Raw genomic sequence first — 16256 nt, 5'->3', positions numbered from 1 at the left:
GTGTGTGTGTGTGTGTGTGTGTGTATGTGTGTGTGCATGTGTCCACCAAAATTAGATAAAATGATGAAGTTAAGAAGAGCATGCTGGTAAGGGAAATGCAATCCTGAGATTTCACCTCACACCAGTGAAAATGGCTAGGATCAAAAACTCAGGTGACAGCAAATGCTGGCGAGGATGTGGAGAAAGAGGAACACTCCTCCATTGTTGGTGGGATTGCAGACTGGTACAACCACTCTGGAAATCAGTCTGGAGGTTCCTCAGAAAGTTGAACATTGAACTACCTGAGGACCCAGCTACACTGCTCTTGGGCATATACCCAAAAGATGCCCCAACATATAAAGACACATGGTCCACTATGTTCATAGCAGCCTTATGTATAATAGCCAGAAACTGGAAAGAACCCAGATGCCCTTCAACAGAGGAATGCATACAGAAAATGTGGTACATCTACACAATGGAATATTACTCAGCTATCAAAAACAATGACTTTTTGAAATTCATAGGCAAATGGATGGAACTGGAAAATATCATCCTGAGTGAGGTAACCCAATCACAGAAAAACACACATGGTATGCACTCATTAATAAGTGGATTAGCCCAAATGCTCGAATTACCCTAGATGCACAGAACACATGAAACTCAAGAGGGATGACCAAAATGCGAATGCTTCACTCCTTCTTTAAAGGGGGAACAAAAATACCCTTGGGAGGGAATAGGGAGGCAAAGGTTAGAACAGAGGCAGAAGGAAGAAGAGGATTCAGAGCCTGCCCCACGTGTGGCCCATACATACACAGCCACCAAACTAGATAAGATGGATGAAGCAAAGAAGTGCAGGCCAACAGGAACCGGATGTAGATCTCTCCTGAGAGACACAGCCAGAATACAACAAATACATAGGCGAATGCCATCATTAAACCACTGAACTGAGAATGGGACCCCCGTTGAAGGAACCAGAGAAAGGACTGAAAGAGCTTGAAGGGGCTTGAGACCCCATATGAACAACAATGCCAAACAACCAAAGCTTCCAGGGACTAAGCCACTACCCAAAGACTATACATGGACTGACCCTGGGCTCCAACCTCATAGGTAGCAATGAATATCCTAGTAAGATCACCAGTGGAAGGGGAAGCCCTGGGTCCTGCCAAGACTGAACCCCCAGTGAACTAGATTGTTGGGAGGAGGGCGGCAATGGGGGGAGGATGGGGAGGGGAACACCCATAGAGAAGGGGAGGGGGATGTTGGCCCGGAACCTGGGAAGGGGAATAACAATCGAAATGTAAATAAGAAATACTCAAGTTAATAAAGATAAAAAAAAAACATGCAATCTCCAGTGTGTGCTCTTCTCCTTTCAATGGCCTGTGCTCAGTTAAATTTCAGGTTTGAAAATGTTTCCCCTTAAAAGGCATTGCTTTTATTTTCCCAGTCTAGTAAAAGATGAAAAGTAAGTCTGTCAGAAAACAAAAAAATAAAAAATAAAAATAAAAATAAAAATAAAAAGAATGACCTTTCAAGAAGGTCACATGTCCACATTGATACTTCAGAAGCTTCCTTATATATATACATATTATAAAGAGAGTGAAGACAGAGTTATCTTATAATGGGGTAATGATGGCCTTGCTCAACACCATAGGGATAAAGTTATTGCTGTGCCAAGAATGGGTTGCTATTTTTGCAGTTGTTGACAAGTGAGGTCATATAGAATCCTAATATCCAGGTAATTGGTGATGCTTTTGGTTATACTCCAGAAACTGATGGTAAGACCTTATTCCTGGAGACCTCATACCTTGAGTCATGTCAAATGAGGAAATCAATAACATCCCCACTAGCTAGCTTTCAAGTGCTAGCAGCTGCAAGGCATACGGCTAGAGGAAAAAAGAAGTCACCAGTCTAACGCTGATGTGTATCCTGTCCCTGCATCTATGACTAGCATTCCAAGACATTGCTGGTGGCAAATAAGACTCTTGAATATCATGAAAATATTCAACCGTTTTCTCATTGGATGTAAGGCTCATTCTCTATGTGAAACCCATACCTGGAACCATTGTTAGAGCCAAGAACCTGTGACTAAATAGATCATATCCTTAGTATAGAAACCACTAGTAGTGTACTGCTACATGGACAGAGAATTAAACAGACTCCAAGACTACTAGCAAAGAGTAACAATATGGATATATCAAATATTTGAACAGGAAGAATATTCATATTTCCTAAATTGTGGACATATACTGCTGCTGGACAAAGGAAGATTTCTTTTGAGTCTTACAGAAATTAATAAATAATGGACTTCATAAGTGTGTACTTACTGGGGTTCTTGGAAGCTGTCCATCCTCCTTTGCTTGGACCTTTATTGCAGCCTTTAATTCTGAATTTTCAGCTGTAAGCCTAAAAATACATTTTAGAATGATTGTGTATAACTAGCTACATTTGAAAATACCAAACTAGTTTCTGAAAACAACATGTGAATGATTACAGGAATTCTGACAAATTTGAAGAATAGAAATTTGGAAACTGTATAACTCTTTGTGTGGCCCTTTCCATAAAGGTTAGAGGTAATTTGAACCAATAGGCATTTTGTTTTTCGTCTCAGTGGGTTTCAAACTTTCACACATAGAAAGCATACACATATGGAGTGAGTTCCATCCCCCGGTGTAAACTATGCATTTTAAGTACAGAAACCAGAATTTTTCCTGATCTCAAAAGTGTGCAATTTTTTATGAATGATGCGATTTCTCTTTCTTCGTTGCTTGCTTGAAAACACAAGTTATTCAGCACGTGGCTTTCACTACAGACCTCTGTGAGTGACCTTAATGTCCCAAGCTCATGATGCAGAGTCTGAGTGTTCATAAACTACCTCCTGCAATTAAAAGAAGCAGTAGCTAGACAAGGTTTTGTGTTCCTGCTGCAAAGACAGAAGACCCCCTTCAGGTCTTTCCTGTCACGATAGACTACAGGTTCTCTGAAATCTTCATTAGGACAAAAAGGCAACCAACAGATTGGGAAAAGATTGTTACCAATCCTACATCTGATAGAGGACTAATATCCCAAATATACAAAGAACTCAAGAAGTTAGACTCCAGTGAGTCAGAAAACCCATGAAAAAAATGGGGTACAGAGCTAAACAAAGAATTCTCAGCTGAGGAATATTGAATGTCGGAGAAGCATCTAAAGAAATGTTCATCATACATCTGTAGTCATTCAGGGAATGCAAACAGAAACAACCCTGAGATTCCACCTCACACCAGTCAGAATGACTAAGAAAAAAACCTCAGGTGACAGAAGATGGTGGCGAGGATGAGGAGAAAGAGGAACACTCCTCCATTGATGGTGGGATTGTAAACTGGTACAACCTCTCTGGAAATCCTTCTGGAGGTTCTTCAGAAAATTGAAAATTGGACTATCTGAGGACCCTGCTATATTTCTATTGGCCATATTCCCAAAAGATGTTCCAACATAAAACAAAAACGCCAAAAGAACAACAATTCTAATCAACCAGAGCTCCTAGGGAGTAATCCACTACCCACAGAGTACACATAGACTGACCCATGGCTCCAGCTGCATATGTAGCCGAGCATGGCCTTGTTGGGTACCAATGGGAGGAGAAACCCTTTGTCCTGCCATGTCTGGACCTCCCACTGCAGTGGAATTTCAGGGCAGGGAGACAGGAAAGGTAGATGTTTGGGGAGGGGAACAAGCTTATAGAAGAAGGGGGAGGGCAAATGGGATGGGGGATTATGAATATGATATCAGGAAAGAGAATAACATTTGAAATCTAAGTACAATTAAAAAACTAGAAGAGAAAAGGAAAATTATCCAATAAAAATAAAATAAAATAAAAAATAAAAATATAAAAAGAGCAAACGACAAAAAAGCAGTTATATACAATCAGCCTTAAGAGAACTAGCTCGGTGTATATGGGTGTTTGCTGGGCAAATATAGACATGAGTTTAAATCTCCATAAAAAGCACATCTGACTACATATGTGCCTCTAAACCAAGCCTTGAGAGCTACAGACACAATATTGGTGCTGGCATGCCAACCTAGCTTCAAGTTCAGACACCATCTCAAAGGACTAAGCAGGACAATGATAGAGCAGGACACCCGAACTCCTCCTCTAGACTGTGCATGCCAACAAATGCTTACAACCAAGTACACACACAGACACACACACACACACACACAAACACACACACTCTCACACACACACATGCACACACACATGCACAAAATATTTTTTGAAGAGTATAGAAGACAATGTTAACATAACTAAGTTAAAGAGAGGAGCCAAGAAAACACCCGGTGTAGTCTCAGAGTGTCTCCTCAACACATCATAGGGCAAAGACATCATGTCTGGATTTAGCCGCCTTTACCAAACTCACTCCAGAGAGCTGCTGCAATCCTCCAGCCACATGAGGATGCAACAAAAGGCACAGCCCACAAGTTAATGTACTGGCTGACTGGCCTGTGGCATTTTGTTGTAACCCATGAGTCTCATGCAACAACCTCAAAGCCACAGTGTCATGCTCTCTCACTGAAGCTCAGGCTTGCTGGCAGCTCCTGCTGAGACTAGTTTTCTGTTCTTTGATATTTCATGAGTGATAACTAATTCATGCTCGTCTATAACACACACAGAGGCTGCATGCAAAACTCCTACCTTAGGTTGGCCTCCTGAGCTGTTCAATAAGTTGCAAAATAGTGTTATGACTGAACATCTCACAATCCTCTGAGTTTCCCTCAGATGATGATGTGAGTTTGGTAAGCTCAAACATATGATTTCCTTGTTCTTTTACCAATAAAATGAATTATAGTTATATCAGATGTCTTTATACTATGTACCCCAAAACAAAAGTATACAGAAGAGACAAATACCCACGTTTTACATAAGTAACAATGCAGATGTTTCTGAAAAGCCTGACTTTTACAGAAAGGACATCTTTACTATTGGTGACTTTTGAAAATGTTTTGAAAAGAAATATTTGAAGAAAAGATTCTTTTTTTTAAAGATTTATTTATTATTTTATGTATGTGAGTACACTGTCCTCAGATACACCAGAAGAGGGCATTGAATCCCATTACAGATGGTTGTGAGCCACCACGTTGTTGCTGGGATTTGAACTCAGGACCTCTGGAAGAGCAGTCAGTGCTCTTAACCACTCAGCCATCTCTCCAGCCCCTGAACAAAAGATTCTTAATTTGTTTTTTCTACTATTTTTTAAAATCACTTTATATCACTTTCACTTTTATATTGTATCTTATTGAATATGATTAAATAAACTTTCTCACACTTTGTCCTTTTCATTGGAAGTCTTCTTTGAAGACCTACAAAAATATAGAATGCTTTCCAATGAATATTAAATTTGTAAAATAAAACACAAAAATGTTTATTTCTCCTATTCATAAAATTTAAAAGCTTTTAAAAATAAAATAATGATCTCCAAAAGAAATATGCTGCAGACAAGAAGAGGAACATGAATATATAATGAGGACCATGACTGCAATCATAAAAAGATTGAAATTAAGACTGGAACAGTGCTCCGGTTAACAGCAGGCACTGCTTTTGCACAGTGGCCAGAACCCATGCTGTGTGTCTCACAAACAACTCTAACTCTAGCTGCAGAGACACTGTAAAACCTGTGGCTTCCACCACCAACTGTAGTCATGTCTGCATACGACTACAAGCACAAACATGTACATGTAATTTAAATAATGATGGTATTATTAACATTTTTTAAAATAATATATTTTGTTGAAATATAAGCGTTAAAACAAGGGAAAATGTCCTCATTTGTTTGATAGAAGCAAATACACTAACATCTCCATTGTCATTTCCAGTAAGAACTTGGAATGAGGTAGACACAAACTGTACCAGGACTTTAAATCCAGAAGTGTTCAAAACACAATACAGAGCTAAGATCACAAAAGGGGTCAAGGGAGCTCCAGTGGCCCAAACCTGCCCAGGGAAGACTTGAGGAGTTGCTTTAGCCTGGAAATGTACACTAAATCTTCATTTATGTCTTCACAGTTTTAGTTGGTGTTTGGTTGAGAACTTTTGCTCTATTTATCAAATCTTGGCAAGGAAAAGCTTATTTTGTTTAACAAACCATGTGTGCCTCTGCCTTCGGGGTTGAGGATTCTAAGATGACTATTGATCAGTTATTTTTTCTATCATTTAGAAACTATCAATCCTAGCTTTCTGTCTGGTGAGAAACTGGATGAAGACTCTATGGGAAAAACATGGGAAAGTCTCACCCCTAGGGATGGTAGTCACAGTGCAGTTTGGTCAAAGTATGCCAGGGTCAGTGAGAAGTTAACATTTTATTCTTATGTGAGTCCAAGAAAAAGATCCATTTTTCTCAAGTGCAGATGGGATAGCTTCCACAAACCAACAGTTGTTACAGAATGTTAGGGTCTAAGTGAAAAATGAACCAGGTTATCCATTGACTAATACATGAATGTTAGTGTGTGCCCTTTAGCTTGAGTCATATTGAAAGCAAGCTGGAGTAATTTGGGAAAAAACTGAATTGAGTTTAGGTAAGGTCATGGAACCTTGTAATTGATTGATGACATAGAGTATAAGGTCATGGCATTATATATGTATGTAACTGTATAATATTACAAACAATAAAGCAAACTAATACACTGTCCATAAACCAGTGTTGGATATCAGTTGTGAATCGTTTATTATAATTCATATGATACCACTCATTATTTTTAAAGTAGAAAGAGGCTTTATTGGGGTTTGGATATCTACTATCAAGGGAGGATCCTGTGCTTGAACATGGTCTCTGGCATGTGACCGTGTTTTCTGAGGTTGTAGAAAATCTGAAAAACATAACCTAGCAGAAAGAAGTAGGTCATAGGAGATATAGGGACTGCTAACTGGGTGTAACCATCTTCCTCAAGTCTCTACTGCCTCACTGACCTTAATCCTTTCCTGTCTGGAGGACAGAAAATAAAGAAAACCAGTGGACTGTGCCCAGCCCTCATTGGTCCATTTCAGCTCTGACCTCAAAAGGAACCATTGTGAGGTCATTTACTTCCTTAGTTACTGAAAACACATCCTGTCTGTACATGGCATTAGCTGTTGGTTGGTGGCTGGGTTGGTTGGTTGGTTTGGTTGGTTGGTTGGTTGGTTAGTTGGTTGGTTGGTTGGTTGGTTGGTTGGTTGGTTGGTTGGTTGGTTGGTTGGATGGTTGGTTGGTTGGTTGGACAGCAATTGCTTTTATTCAGTTAGCCACTGAACTTGGATATTCATGAATTGTTGAATCTGAACACAGTGAGTTTTTCTCTATATTCCTATATCTCACTTTAGACTTGTTGTCTGTATTTAAACTAAGTCTCTCTTCCTCTATATTTTTGTTTGAATATTGAATAGGAGAATTTTTCTTTGTTGATTTGATTTATCACTCGATTTTACATCGTCGTATTTTACATGTATTTATTCCGTGAACTAATTTTGAACAATAGTTTATGATAACTACACAGCACGAACAATCTCCTAATGGCATTTCCAGACATGTACATGAAGAACTTTGACCATATTCCCATGATCACACTTTCCCTGGCTTGTCCCTTTCAGGTTCCTCAGTTTTTCCCTTTTAGTTTGTTCCCTTTCTTTCCAAGTACTGGCCCAATTGTTTCAAGTTCTCCTGTTCAGAGGAATGATAGGCTACATTGGGTGGTCTATTAAGAAAAGGCACCAACAGGTCTCTGTGATTTAGCAGGAAGGCTCCCCCTAGCAGGTTAACTTGGGATCTTCCTTGCAGTGCAAAACTCATGACCCTATGCAATCTACAAGGCAATGCTTAGATCCTAATTTTTTGACGATAACTATGAAAGTAGGTAGATGAATAGAATTCAAGGACAGAATAGATATAAGTCTAAGAAGATCCAGTTTTATACTGCCAAGAAGAACCTTCCGAAGTGAGACATATGATACTATGACCCTTCATTTAGCTAGGTCATTCTGTTGGCAGCTGTCATTCCATTGAATTGCTATCTTCTATCTTCAGGAGAACAAATGTGACTCTGAAGCTAGTGTGGTACCAGGCACAGGAGGTTGGGCCAATAATGAACTTGAAGCAAAGGAACAAGCATGGGCCTTTGAGTCTTGCTGGCAAAACAGCTTAAAGTACACGTCCAGGAAAAAAAGTGCCTAGTGCTGGAATGGTCTGCCCAGCATTCCACTGGACTCACTCAAACAACATTTAGAGATAGAGAGGGAATTTTATATTGACAATGTGCCTCTCCAAATTTCCAAACCTAGGCTTGAATAAAACTACTTCCACCATTCCTATAGTTTTTATCTGTTAGTGGAATGGGAGTGCAGAACAGAGCCTTCATAGTCAAGCAACAAAGAGCCTTTCAGGATCCTTTTTGCTTTCCATGACATTGCTGAGGAAGGAGGGTTGTATTCCCTGGGACATTCAAAAATCTAACATCTAATTAGAGACCTAACAAGTAGGACTTTGAAGCCCATGGCTGGACCATACCTGTACCTCTGTTTCATTGTTTGAAGGTTTAGCTTGTTAGCATTGCTAGGAAATGCTTTGTGTGCAATGTGTACACATGTGGTGTTTCTATATGACTATGAACATTTCAAGAGGGAATGTCCTTCCTTGACCTCTGCTAAACTGCAGTCCACTTCCTTTGACATCTGTCATGGAGTTGGTTCTTAGTGAGTCCTGTCAGATTCCTTTAATGTGTAAAACTGATGAGTTGTGGTGAGAGGGGATAGCAGCATACATTCAAACACATGCAAATGGCCGACAAAAGCCCTTGCACCTCTGTCATTAATGTCATAATCTCATGTGTAAGCCCAATGGGTCTAAAGTTACTTTCTAGAGCTTTGGGAACATAGATCAAGCAAAAATACATAGCAGCCACTTCTTTCTTTCATTTCGCATGTTTGTTTTTGTTCCATGAGACAGACGCTCCTGGACCACAGGCTGGAATCATCATTTCCGAGTAGCCAAAGATTACTTGAAGTGATGATCTTCCTCCTCCACTTTCACAAATTTTATAATTAACATGGGCTCATCTTTATGAGACTATCCTGACTTTAACTTTGTCCTATGTCTGTCAGAGGACCCTGAGGAACTCTCATCACTCTGGGTCCAGGTAGCTTACCCAAGTCTAGATTTTTCCTATCTGACTGTTCTGTGCCAATTCCTACTTCAACCTTCAACCCCAATTCAACAGCAGTAAGATGTGGATACACAGGAAACTGCTACAGGGCACAACATGTCACCTTTACCAAAGATACACTGATCTCATACTTTTTCTGGACCCTCTGGGAATACATACACAGGGCCAGTTAGAATTAGAAAGCAGCATTGGTACATAATTAATTTGTTGGGTACTTGTCCTTGCCCTTGCTAACATCCTGATGCACAAGTAATCAATGTCTGTTGTTTTGAAGGTCAAACACAAGGCATTTTCTTTGAGAGCAGAAGGACCCAGAGTTCCAGAATAAGGCACCATCTACTACATCAGTTGTTTATAGGTTCCTGGCTTATGGGTGTTTACTTGATTATTTGGAACATATCAGCTCACTGTTTATAGATCTTGAGCTCTGGTCAGAAGTCTCAAGCCTGAGGGCAGGCAATATGGGATTAATGGTGTCATATTCCTCTCAGCCCCACAAATGGTAGTCTCATGCCCAGGGGTGCAATGAATAATAGCATTTTGTCACAACAATCAAGGTAGTCGGGACTTACATTCCTTTAGCAACCACTTGTCGGAGTTCAAAAAGTAAATAGAATACATTGAATATGGACATGAATTATTACAAACTCATGAAGTCTGGGGTCCATGTGAAAAGCAAGACAATGTCCATCAACTAAGATTGAATATCAGAATGTATAAAAAACTGGAGTGCCAAAGCTCTGGCGTCCATTGTCATTCTCAGGATTCCTTGTTTGATTATTAATGACAAAAGTGTCCTTGTTAAAGATGGAGTGTTAAGTGTTTGAACATTGTTCCCATTAGGTGGTGCAATTTGGGGTCAATTATGGTCCTTGGGCAGGGGTCCAAGTAGGAAGAAATGGGTCACTGGTTAACACTGGGGACAGACTCTTGAGTAAAACCTGCCCTCTAGTGTGCCAATGACCAAGACTAGCCTTCCTGTCCATGGAGACAGAAGCAGAGGAGAAGCAATGGACCGTGCCTAGCCACAGTGTTGGCTGCTCTTTGCTCTAACCTCCCAAGGAACCCTGTGACAATGGATAGACACCTGTCTACTTACAGCTCTGATTGAGGCTGCATTCTGTCCTTACAGGTATAGAAGCTGTTGCTTGGCTGGAAAGAAATTAGAGTTTGAAGACACAGAAATTAGACTTGGACATTCAGGAGCTGTTGGACCCTGACATAGTGAGTTTCTCCAACTTTGGACACTTCAACTTGCTCTTTTTGACTTTGGTTTCTGTATTTGCTGGCTTGAGTTATGCATTTACATTTCCATGTTTTTTATTATCTTCTATTTCACGTTTTATTAAATTATGTTTGCTATGTTAGAGTATTCTATTTTTTCACTTCATGTGTATGACAGTTTTGCATCCACATATGCCTTGAATACCATATCCCAGATGCATTCTGTGCAGGTCAGAAGAGGGAGTCAGGTTTTCTGGGTCTGGAGTTACAGGTGGTTGTGAGTCTCTCATAGCATCCCTAGGATTGGTACAATAACATATTCACCTAGCATAACTCAGTTGTTTAAGAAAATAAAATCTCTTTATACCTGTCTATAGTTCCACTTCCCCGAAATCTGATTCCGTTGCTAACCTGACAGCTCATGTTAATAAAATTATATAGAAAGACTTGTATCACTATTTTAAGTGGTGTATACCACCTGTGAGTGTGCTGTATAGGTGCGCTCAGCATCCAGAGGTGTAGTAACCCCTGGAGCTGGATATAGGGTAGCTGTGGGCACCTGTGTTCTGAGAACCACCTACAGGTCCTCTGCCTGAGTAGCCAAATTTGGGAACTCCAGAAGCAGATCGCCAACCTGCACAGTATGGGTTTTCCGGGATCCGTTCTCTTTATACCTTCTCTTGAAGCTGATATTCTAGATGCCTCTACTCAAAGAGAATGTTGAGATCAGGAGAGAGGATGGTGAGCGTTTCCAATTTAGTGGCTTTTAGTGTCTAGGATTCTCTCAGTTTGCAGTTGGTCCCTGACAACCGCCTCTATGTCATATTTTGCATCTGCTCCTTTGCAGTAGGTCCTTGTCCTTCCCTTCCCAGTATGTAAAGTACATGTCTAGATTGTCTGATGTTTTTCTGACCTTTTTTTCTCATCTCTTTAATGTAGGAATTTGAGCGTATCAACATGTTCTGGGGCCTGATTTTAAATGTCTGTTTTATTTCTCATTGCAAGTTTGCTTCTAGCCATATAAAGGAGGGCCTGATCATGGAGCAGGACCGAGAGAGCCGAGACTCTATCGAGAACTTTACCACTGACTATAAGATCATAAGAACCCTGGGAAGGGGACGATTTTCAGTCGTAAAAATGGCCTACCACCTCCCAACCCTCACCTGTGTAGCTATAAAAGTTCTCAAGAACACCGAGAAGTGCTCCTCAGTGATGAGCAGGGAAGTTGACATTCTAAAGTCCCTGGGCCATCCTCATATCATCAAGGTGGTCGAAGTGGTCCAGACAAGAGAGGCCACCCACCTGGTCATGGAGCATGCCTCTCAGGGAGACCTACTGGACCGAATCCGGGAATGTGGATATTTAAAGTCGTGGGAGGCCCGAAGAATGTTTAGACAGATATTAGAGGCAGTACAATTCTGCCATGACAATAATATTGTCCACCGAGACATAAAGGCCAACAACATTTTGATAGACGGAAGGTCGAATGCCAAGCTCTGTGATTTTGGCCTAGCTGCTAAAACACTTCCTGGGCAGAAGCTGATTGATTTCTGTGGCACGCTGCCATACTGTGCGCCAGAATTCTTTGAAGCTGAGGAATATGAGGGCCGCCCGTTTGACGTATGGAGTGTAGGTGTCCTCCTCTTCTTCATGGTGACTGGGCACTTGCCTTTCCTAGGCAAGTCATTTGCAGAGGTGAGGAGACAAATCAGTTCAGCCAATTTCAGCATTCCGCCTCATGTTGCCAACGATATTTTCAATGTTATAGTGGAAATGCTGATGATAAATCCCAGCAGGAGGCCCAGCATCCAGCAAATTATGATGCGCCCCATGATCAAAGACAGCCAGGCCTACTCACCACCGACATCCAGACAGACGTTCACAGGAACAACAAGCCCTAGCATCATCAAAGCCATGAGAGTCATGAGGCATACACCTGAGAAAAGCACTGAGTCTCTGATAGACCAAAATATCAACGAGGTGCTGGCAACATACTTGATTCAACAGCACAAGCCACTCAGGAAACTCTGCACACACCACCAAGTGGAGCCAGGTCTAGAAGATCTTTACTCCTTCCCTCGTTTTCTTAAGAGAAAGGGACCTCTTCTCTCCTCCTTCACTTTGTCCTCACATTCATCCAATATGAGGGAGAAGAAGGATAGGAAGAATTCCAGGAAGGTTGTCAGAAGGCATGCTGTAGGCTACCAGCAAACAAGGACCAACACTCTCCAGCTCGATCTCCTGGACTGTCCTATAGCTGAAGAATTCAGGGATAACAGGCTGCAAATCAGGAAGACATTCTCAGACTCCAAGACTGTGTTGTCTTGTAGTCTAACTGAACATATCCAGTCACCTCGACTTCAATACACCTATTCCACTACAGCAGACAGGAATGTGTCCTCCTTCACACCGACACATGATTTCTGTGCATCACTGCAGACACCTAAGGGGATAAGCCTTGCACGCTGCTCTGGAGATACCTGGCAGAGAGAGACACTCGTGGACAAAAACACCTTCATCAAGGAAGAGGCCATGGTTCATGAAGATACCGTCACTAGTGGCCAGCCACAAGTTCCTTGCCCAGCTTCCCGTCGGGGATGGCGTCACCACTGGAAGGGGTTTAAAAAGACAATTAGTAGAAGCCTTCGAAACCTGTGCTGCTGTCTGCCACCACCATCGGAAAATCAAGTCTCCTGCAATAACTTGGCTCTCAGGAAGAGAGGAGAACATTGTGTTACCAACAGAACCAGGTGGGTGCATATCCTCATTCATTTCATCCATATTCCCTCCTGTCCTTTGTGACAAATGAGGATGGTCCTTGAGGCACACAGAAACTTGACAAAATGTAACTTCAGAAAGATTAAGTCCATAGAAACCCCTGAAGGGTGATCTGATGCTTCGTGAGTCATAAGGGGAATCAGAGACACTGATTAAAGCAGGACGAGAGGGAGGTGGGGGCATGCCCAAATGGGGCAGAGAGTCCTAAGACAACCAGTGGGGTGCTATGACTCTTTATGGAAAGCACAGGAAGTTCTTTGTTTTTCAAAGACACCAAGAGCCTCTTTTCTGTGTCTTTTTCTTTTCAAGTCCTGAAGAACAGCAGCCTCAGCTCCATGGCTTTTAAGCCAGTGGTGGGGGTTGGCCTGGCTGAAAATTATACAGTCTCAGAGGAGCCAGGCCAGACGTCCAGGTGCCTGTGTGCTTGCAGGCCCCTTCTCCAGAGGAAGAGCTGTCCACACCACAGCAAGGTCTCTCCAGGTAAAACCCCAGGCAGGAAGGCCTGCCTTTTCACTGTGTCTTGCTCAGAAGGGAGGGATGAAGTAGAACAGTGCCCTAAAAGTGTCAGTGGATCAGTAGCCCTCTGCCCTCTCTTCTAGCAGAGGTAAATATCAGAGATTGTTCTGTGGGACTGTACTGTTCTTTGCTTCCTGTTTCTTGCAGAGAACATGGTCTTCATCATGAAGTAGACTTCTCAGAAATGTCTCCCTAGTCAGCCCATCAGAGCTGAGCTAAAATGGGTTCCCAGGTTGAATACGAGGCCTCTATGTCTCCTCTGAAGGGAATCCTCCTGTCAAACTTTGACCAGACCCTCACCCATCCCCACTGCCCTGCAAATGATATCACAGTTTATATTGCTTAAGTCCTCAGACCCAACTCAGGGTAAAGCTTACAAAACCCATACTGTGGAGTGACTCCCAAGGCAGCTGTGCCCTCTCTCTCACCAGTTCTGCCCTGTAATTACTCACCTCTCTATGTTTGCTCCCTCAAGGCCAACTTTCAAATGTCTAACTGGATTCCTACCTGTGTCACAGCCTCCTCGAAGGAGGAGGGACAGGTGTTATGAGCAGAGTCAAAAGAATAACTTAATGATGGAGCAGCAAATTGGTGTGGCCCTAGCTCATGACAGCTTCCGGCCTCCACTGGAGTATGCATTCCACTGGATAAATCTACCCAGGCTGCTTCCATTAACCTGAGAATTTGCACACTGCTTTTTTATGCCCAGTTAAACAGCCTTGCAATTCCTTTGTGAGAGCTTCTGGGAAGCTTTCCCTGTCCCTCCTACTGTTACATTTGTTAAGATATCATCTCCTGTGTTCTTTTTAACTAGACTGTATCAACATCTTCCACAGCATGAGGTGTACAGAATACCATATGACTGACGTGGAGGGTCCCTCTGACCCAATGTCTCTCTTAATTTGTTCAAAGGACATCAAGGATCCTGGCATAGTAATCCTGCAGTGATATGTGCTGAGTTTAACAGCATGTCCCTATAGTACTCCACCATTGTGATCACATACATATTTCTCATGTGCTTTATCCCCTGAGCTACAGGAAATTCTCTTACGACAGACAATCGTTTCCTGTCTAATTTGAGTGGGAAAGCATATCATATTCCACTCTGGAGCAAGAAGAGCACTATATGAACTCGTGTATCTGAACCCACAATGCACAAGTTTGGGAAAGTTCATTAAAGGGGTTCTTTGCTGGCCTCTAGCACTGAACCAGGTTAGCTACTCAGACAAAACCAAGGAAAGCCTCTCACAGACCCTGGCCAGCATAGGTTTTAAGAGTTGGCCTCACACCCTGATGATTCCTTGTCATCCATACCCTGATATGTAGAAGCCCTGGTGAGTCTATATCTCTGTCAGTGTGTCTGTCTTTACTTTTACATGACCAACTTCCATGCAGGTGGGTCTCAATGGATGTTTCTTATACTGGACTCCTAGAGAGCCATGTACCCCTCAGGATGGCCTTAAGTGGAAAACACAAAATAGAAACATCAAGTGTAAAATCCCAATTGATGGAAATAGATTCACAAAATTAAAAACCAACAGATGAAAAACACTAACCACTCCAATAAAAATCCTTAATATATCACTCTTAATTCTAACAGACTCACAGGTGTATGCTAAGGGAACATATTCCATGTACAATAGACAGAAGAAATTGGTTCTTATTTTCTGATATGTTTATGTAAATTAAGCATACTTTCATTTTTTTTTCTTCTTACATTTGTTTTGTTTTTTTTTCCTATTTTGGAATAGTGTTGCTATGCTGGTTTTAGTGTTCACACAGTCAAACCTAAAATTCAGAGAGAATACCACTCGGGATAGAATGAAAGCCCAGGCTACCTTTGTCTTCCTCTTGATCTTGCTGCCTCTGTTCCTCCTTTAGTGTAATGCTATGCTGCGAACATTTCTGTTTTCATCAAGGTCTCTTAAATCCCAACAGGCCACCTTGTAGCTAAAGATTACCTTGAGCACGATCCTCTTCTTCCTGTCTCTAATTCTGCAATGTAGAAGTTTCAGTTCTGAGCCACTCTACCCTGTCAAGTAACACAACTTCAAGGCCAGTATAGGCAAGAGGAAGTACCAGGCTGAGTGCAATCCTGTCAGAAAAAGGACATTCTAAATATTTTTACCTGGCAGATCTGGTCTCTGCATCTGGGGAGATAGATGTTGGGTAAAGTGTCACAGTGCAACAAAAGGACTCTGGAAATCAGACAAGGAAGAATCATGGTGTCATCTTAGGCCTTGAGCTTAACAGAGGCAGGTGTGGCAGATTGATGGCCTGAGATTACTGACATATTACTCTGTCTCAATATTGAGGTAAAAAAGAATTTGATGATTATTCCTGGCCTCCAGGTATGAGGACAAACAGACAGACACCAACACACAAACACACACACACACACACACACACACACACACAAACACACATGCACACACACACACACACACAGAGACAGAGAGAGAGAGAGAGAGAGAGAGAGAGAGAGAGAGAGAGAGAGAGAGAGAGAAAGGCAGAGAGAGAGGGGGGGGTAACTCTGAGGTAATATATGTATCATGCACACATTAACTCTTTATAGATCTATCTAGACTTTTCCA

At 41.8% G+C, this 16256-nt stretch overlaps 2 protein-coding genes across 10 annotated transcripts in view; one reads left to right on the top strand and one right to left on the bottom strand.

Moving 5' to 3' along the window:
- Window positions 1-16256, bottom strand: part of LOC102549174 (ankyrin repeat domain-containing protein 26-like) — a 246026-nt gene that overhangs the window by 49803 nt on the left and 179967 nt on the right. For all 9 annotated transcript variants that reach the window (XM_017600748.3, XM_063276815.1, XM_063276813.1 and 6 more), the window contains one exon: window positions 2304-2382. In XM_017600748.3, coding sequence (XP_017456237.2) covers window positions 2304-2382 — 79 coding nt within the window. The remainder of the gene's footprint in view (window positions 1-2303; window positions 2383-16256) is intronic.
- LOC134482787 (sperm motility kinase X-like) lies at window positions 11333-12654 on the top strand (the record flags this gene model as incomplete). The annotated part of the gene is made up of 1 exon (XM_063276976.1): window positions 11333-12654. A coding segment is annotated over exon 1 (1248 nt), but the record flags the coding sequence as incomplete, so codon positions are not given.

Source organism: Rattus norvegicus, chromosome 17, assembly GCF_036323735.1.
Source record: "Rattus norvegicus strain BN/NHsdMcwi chromosome 17, GRCr8, whole genome shotgun sequence".
NCBI classification, from domain to species: domain Eukaryota; kingdom Metazoa; phylum Chordata; class Mammalia; order Rodentia; family Muridae; genus Rattus; species Rattus norvegicus.
The sequence above is the reverse complement of the archived record's forward strand: the minus strand, read 5'-3'. Positions and strand labels throughout refer to the sequence as shown.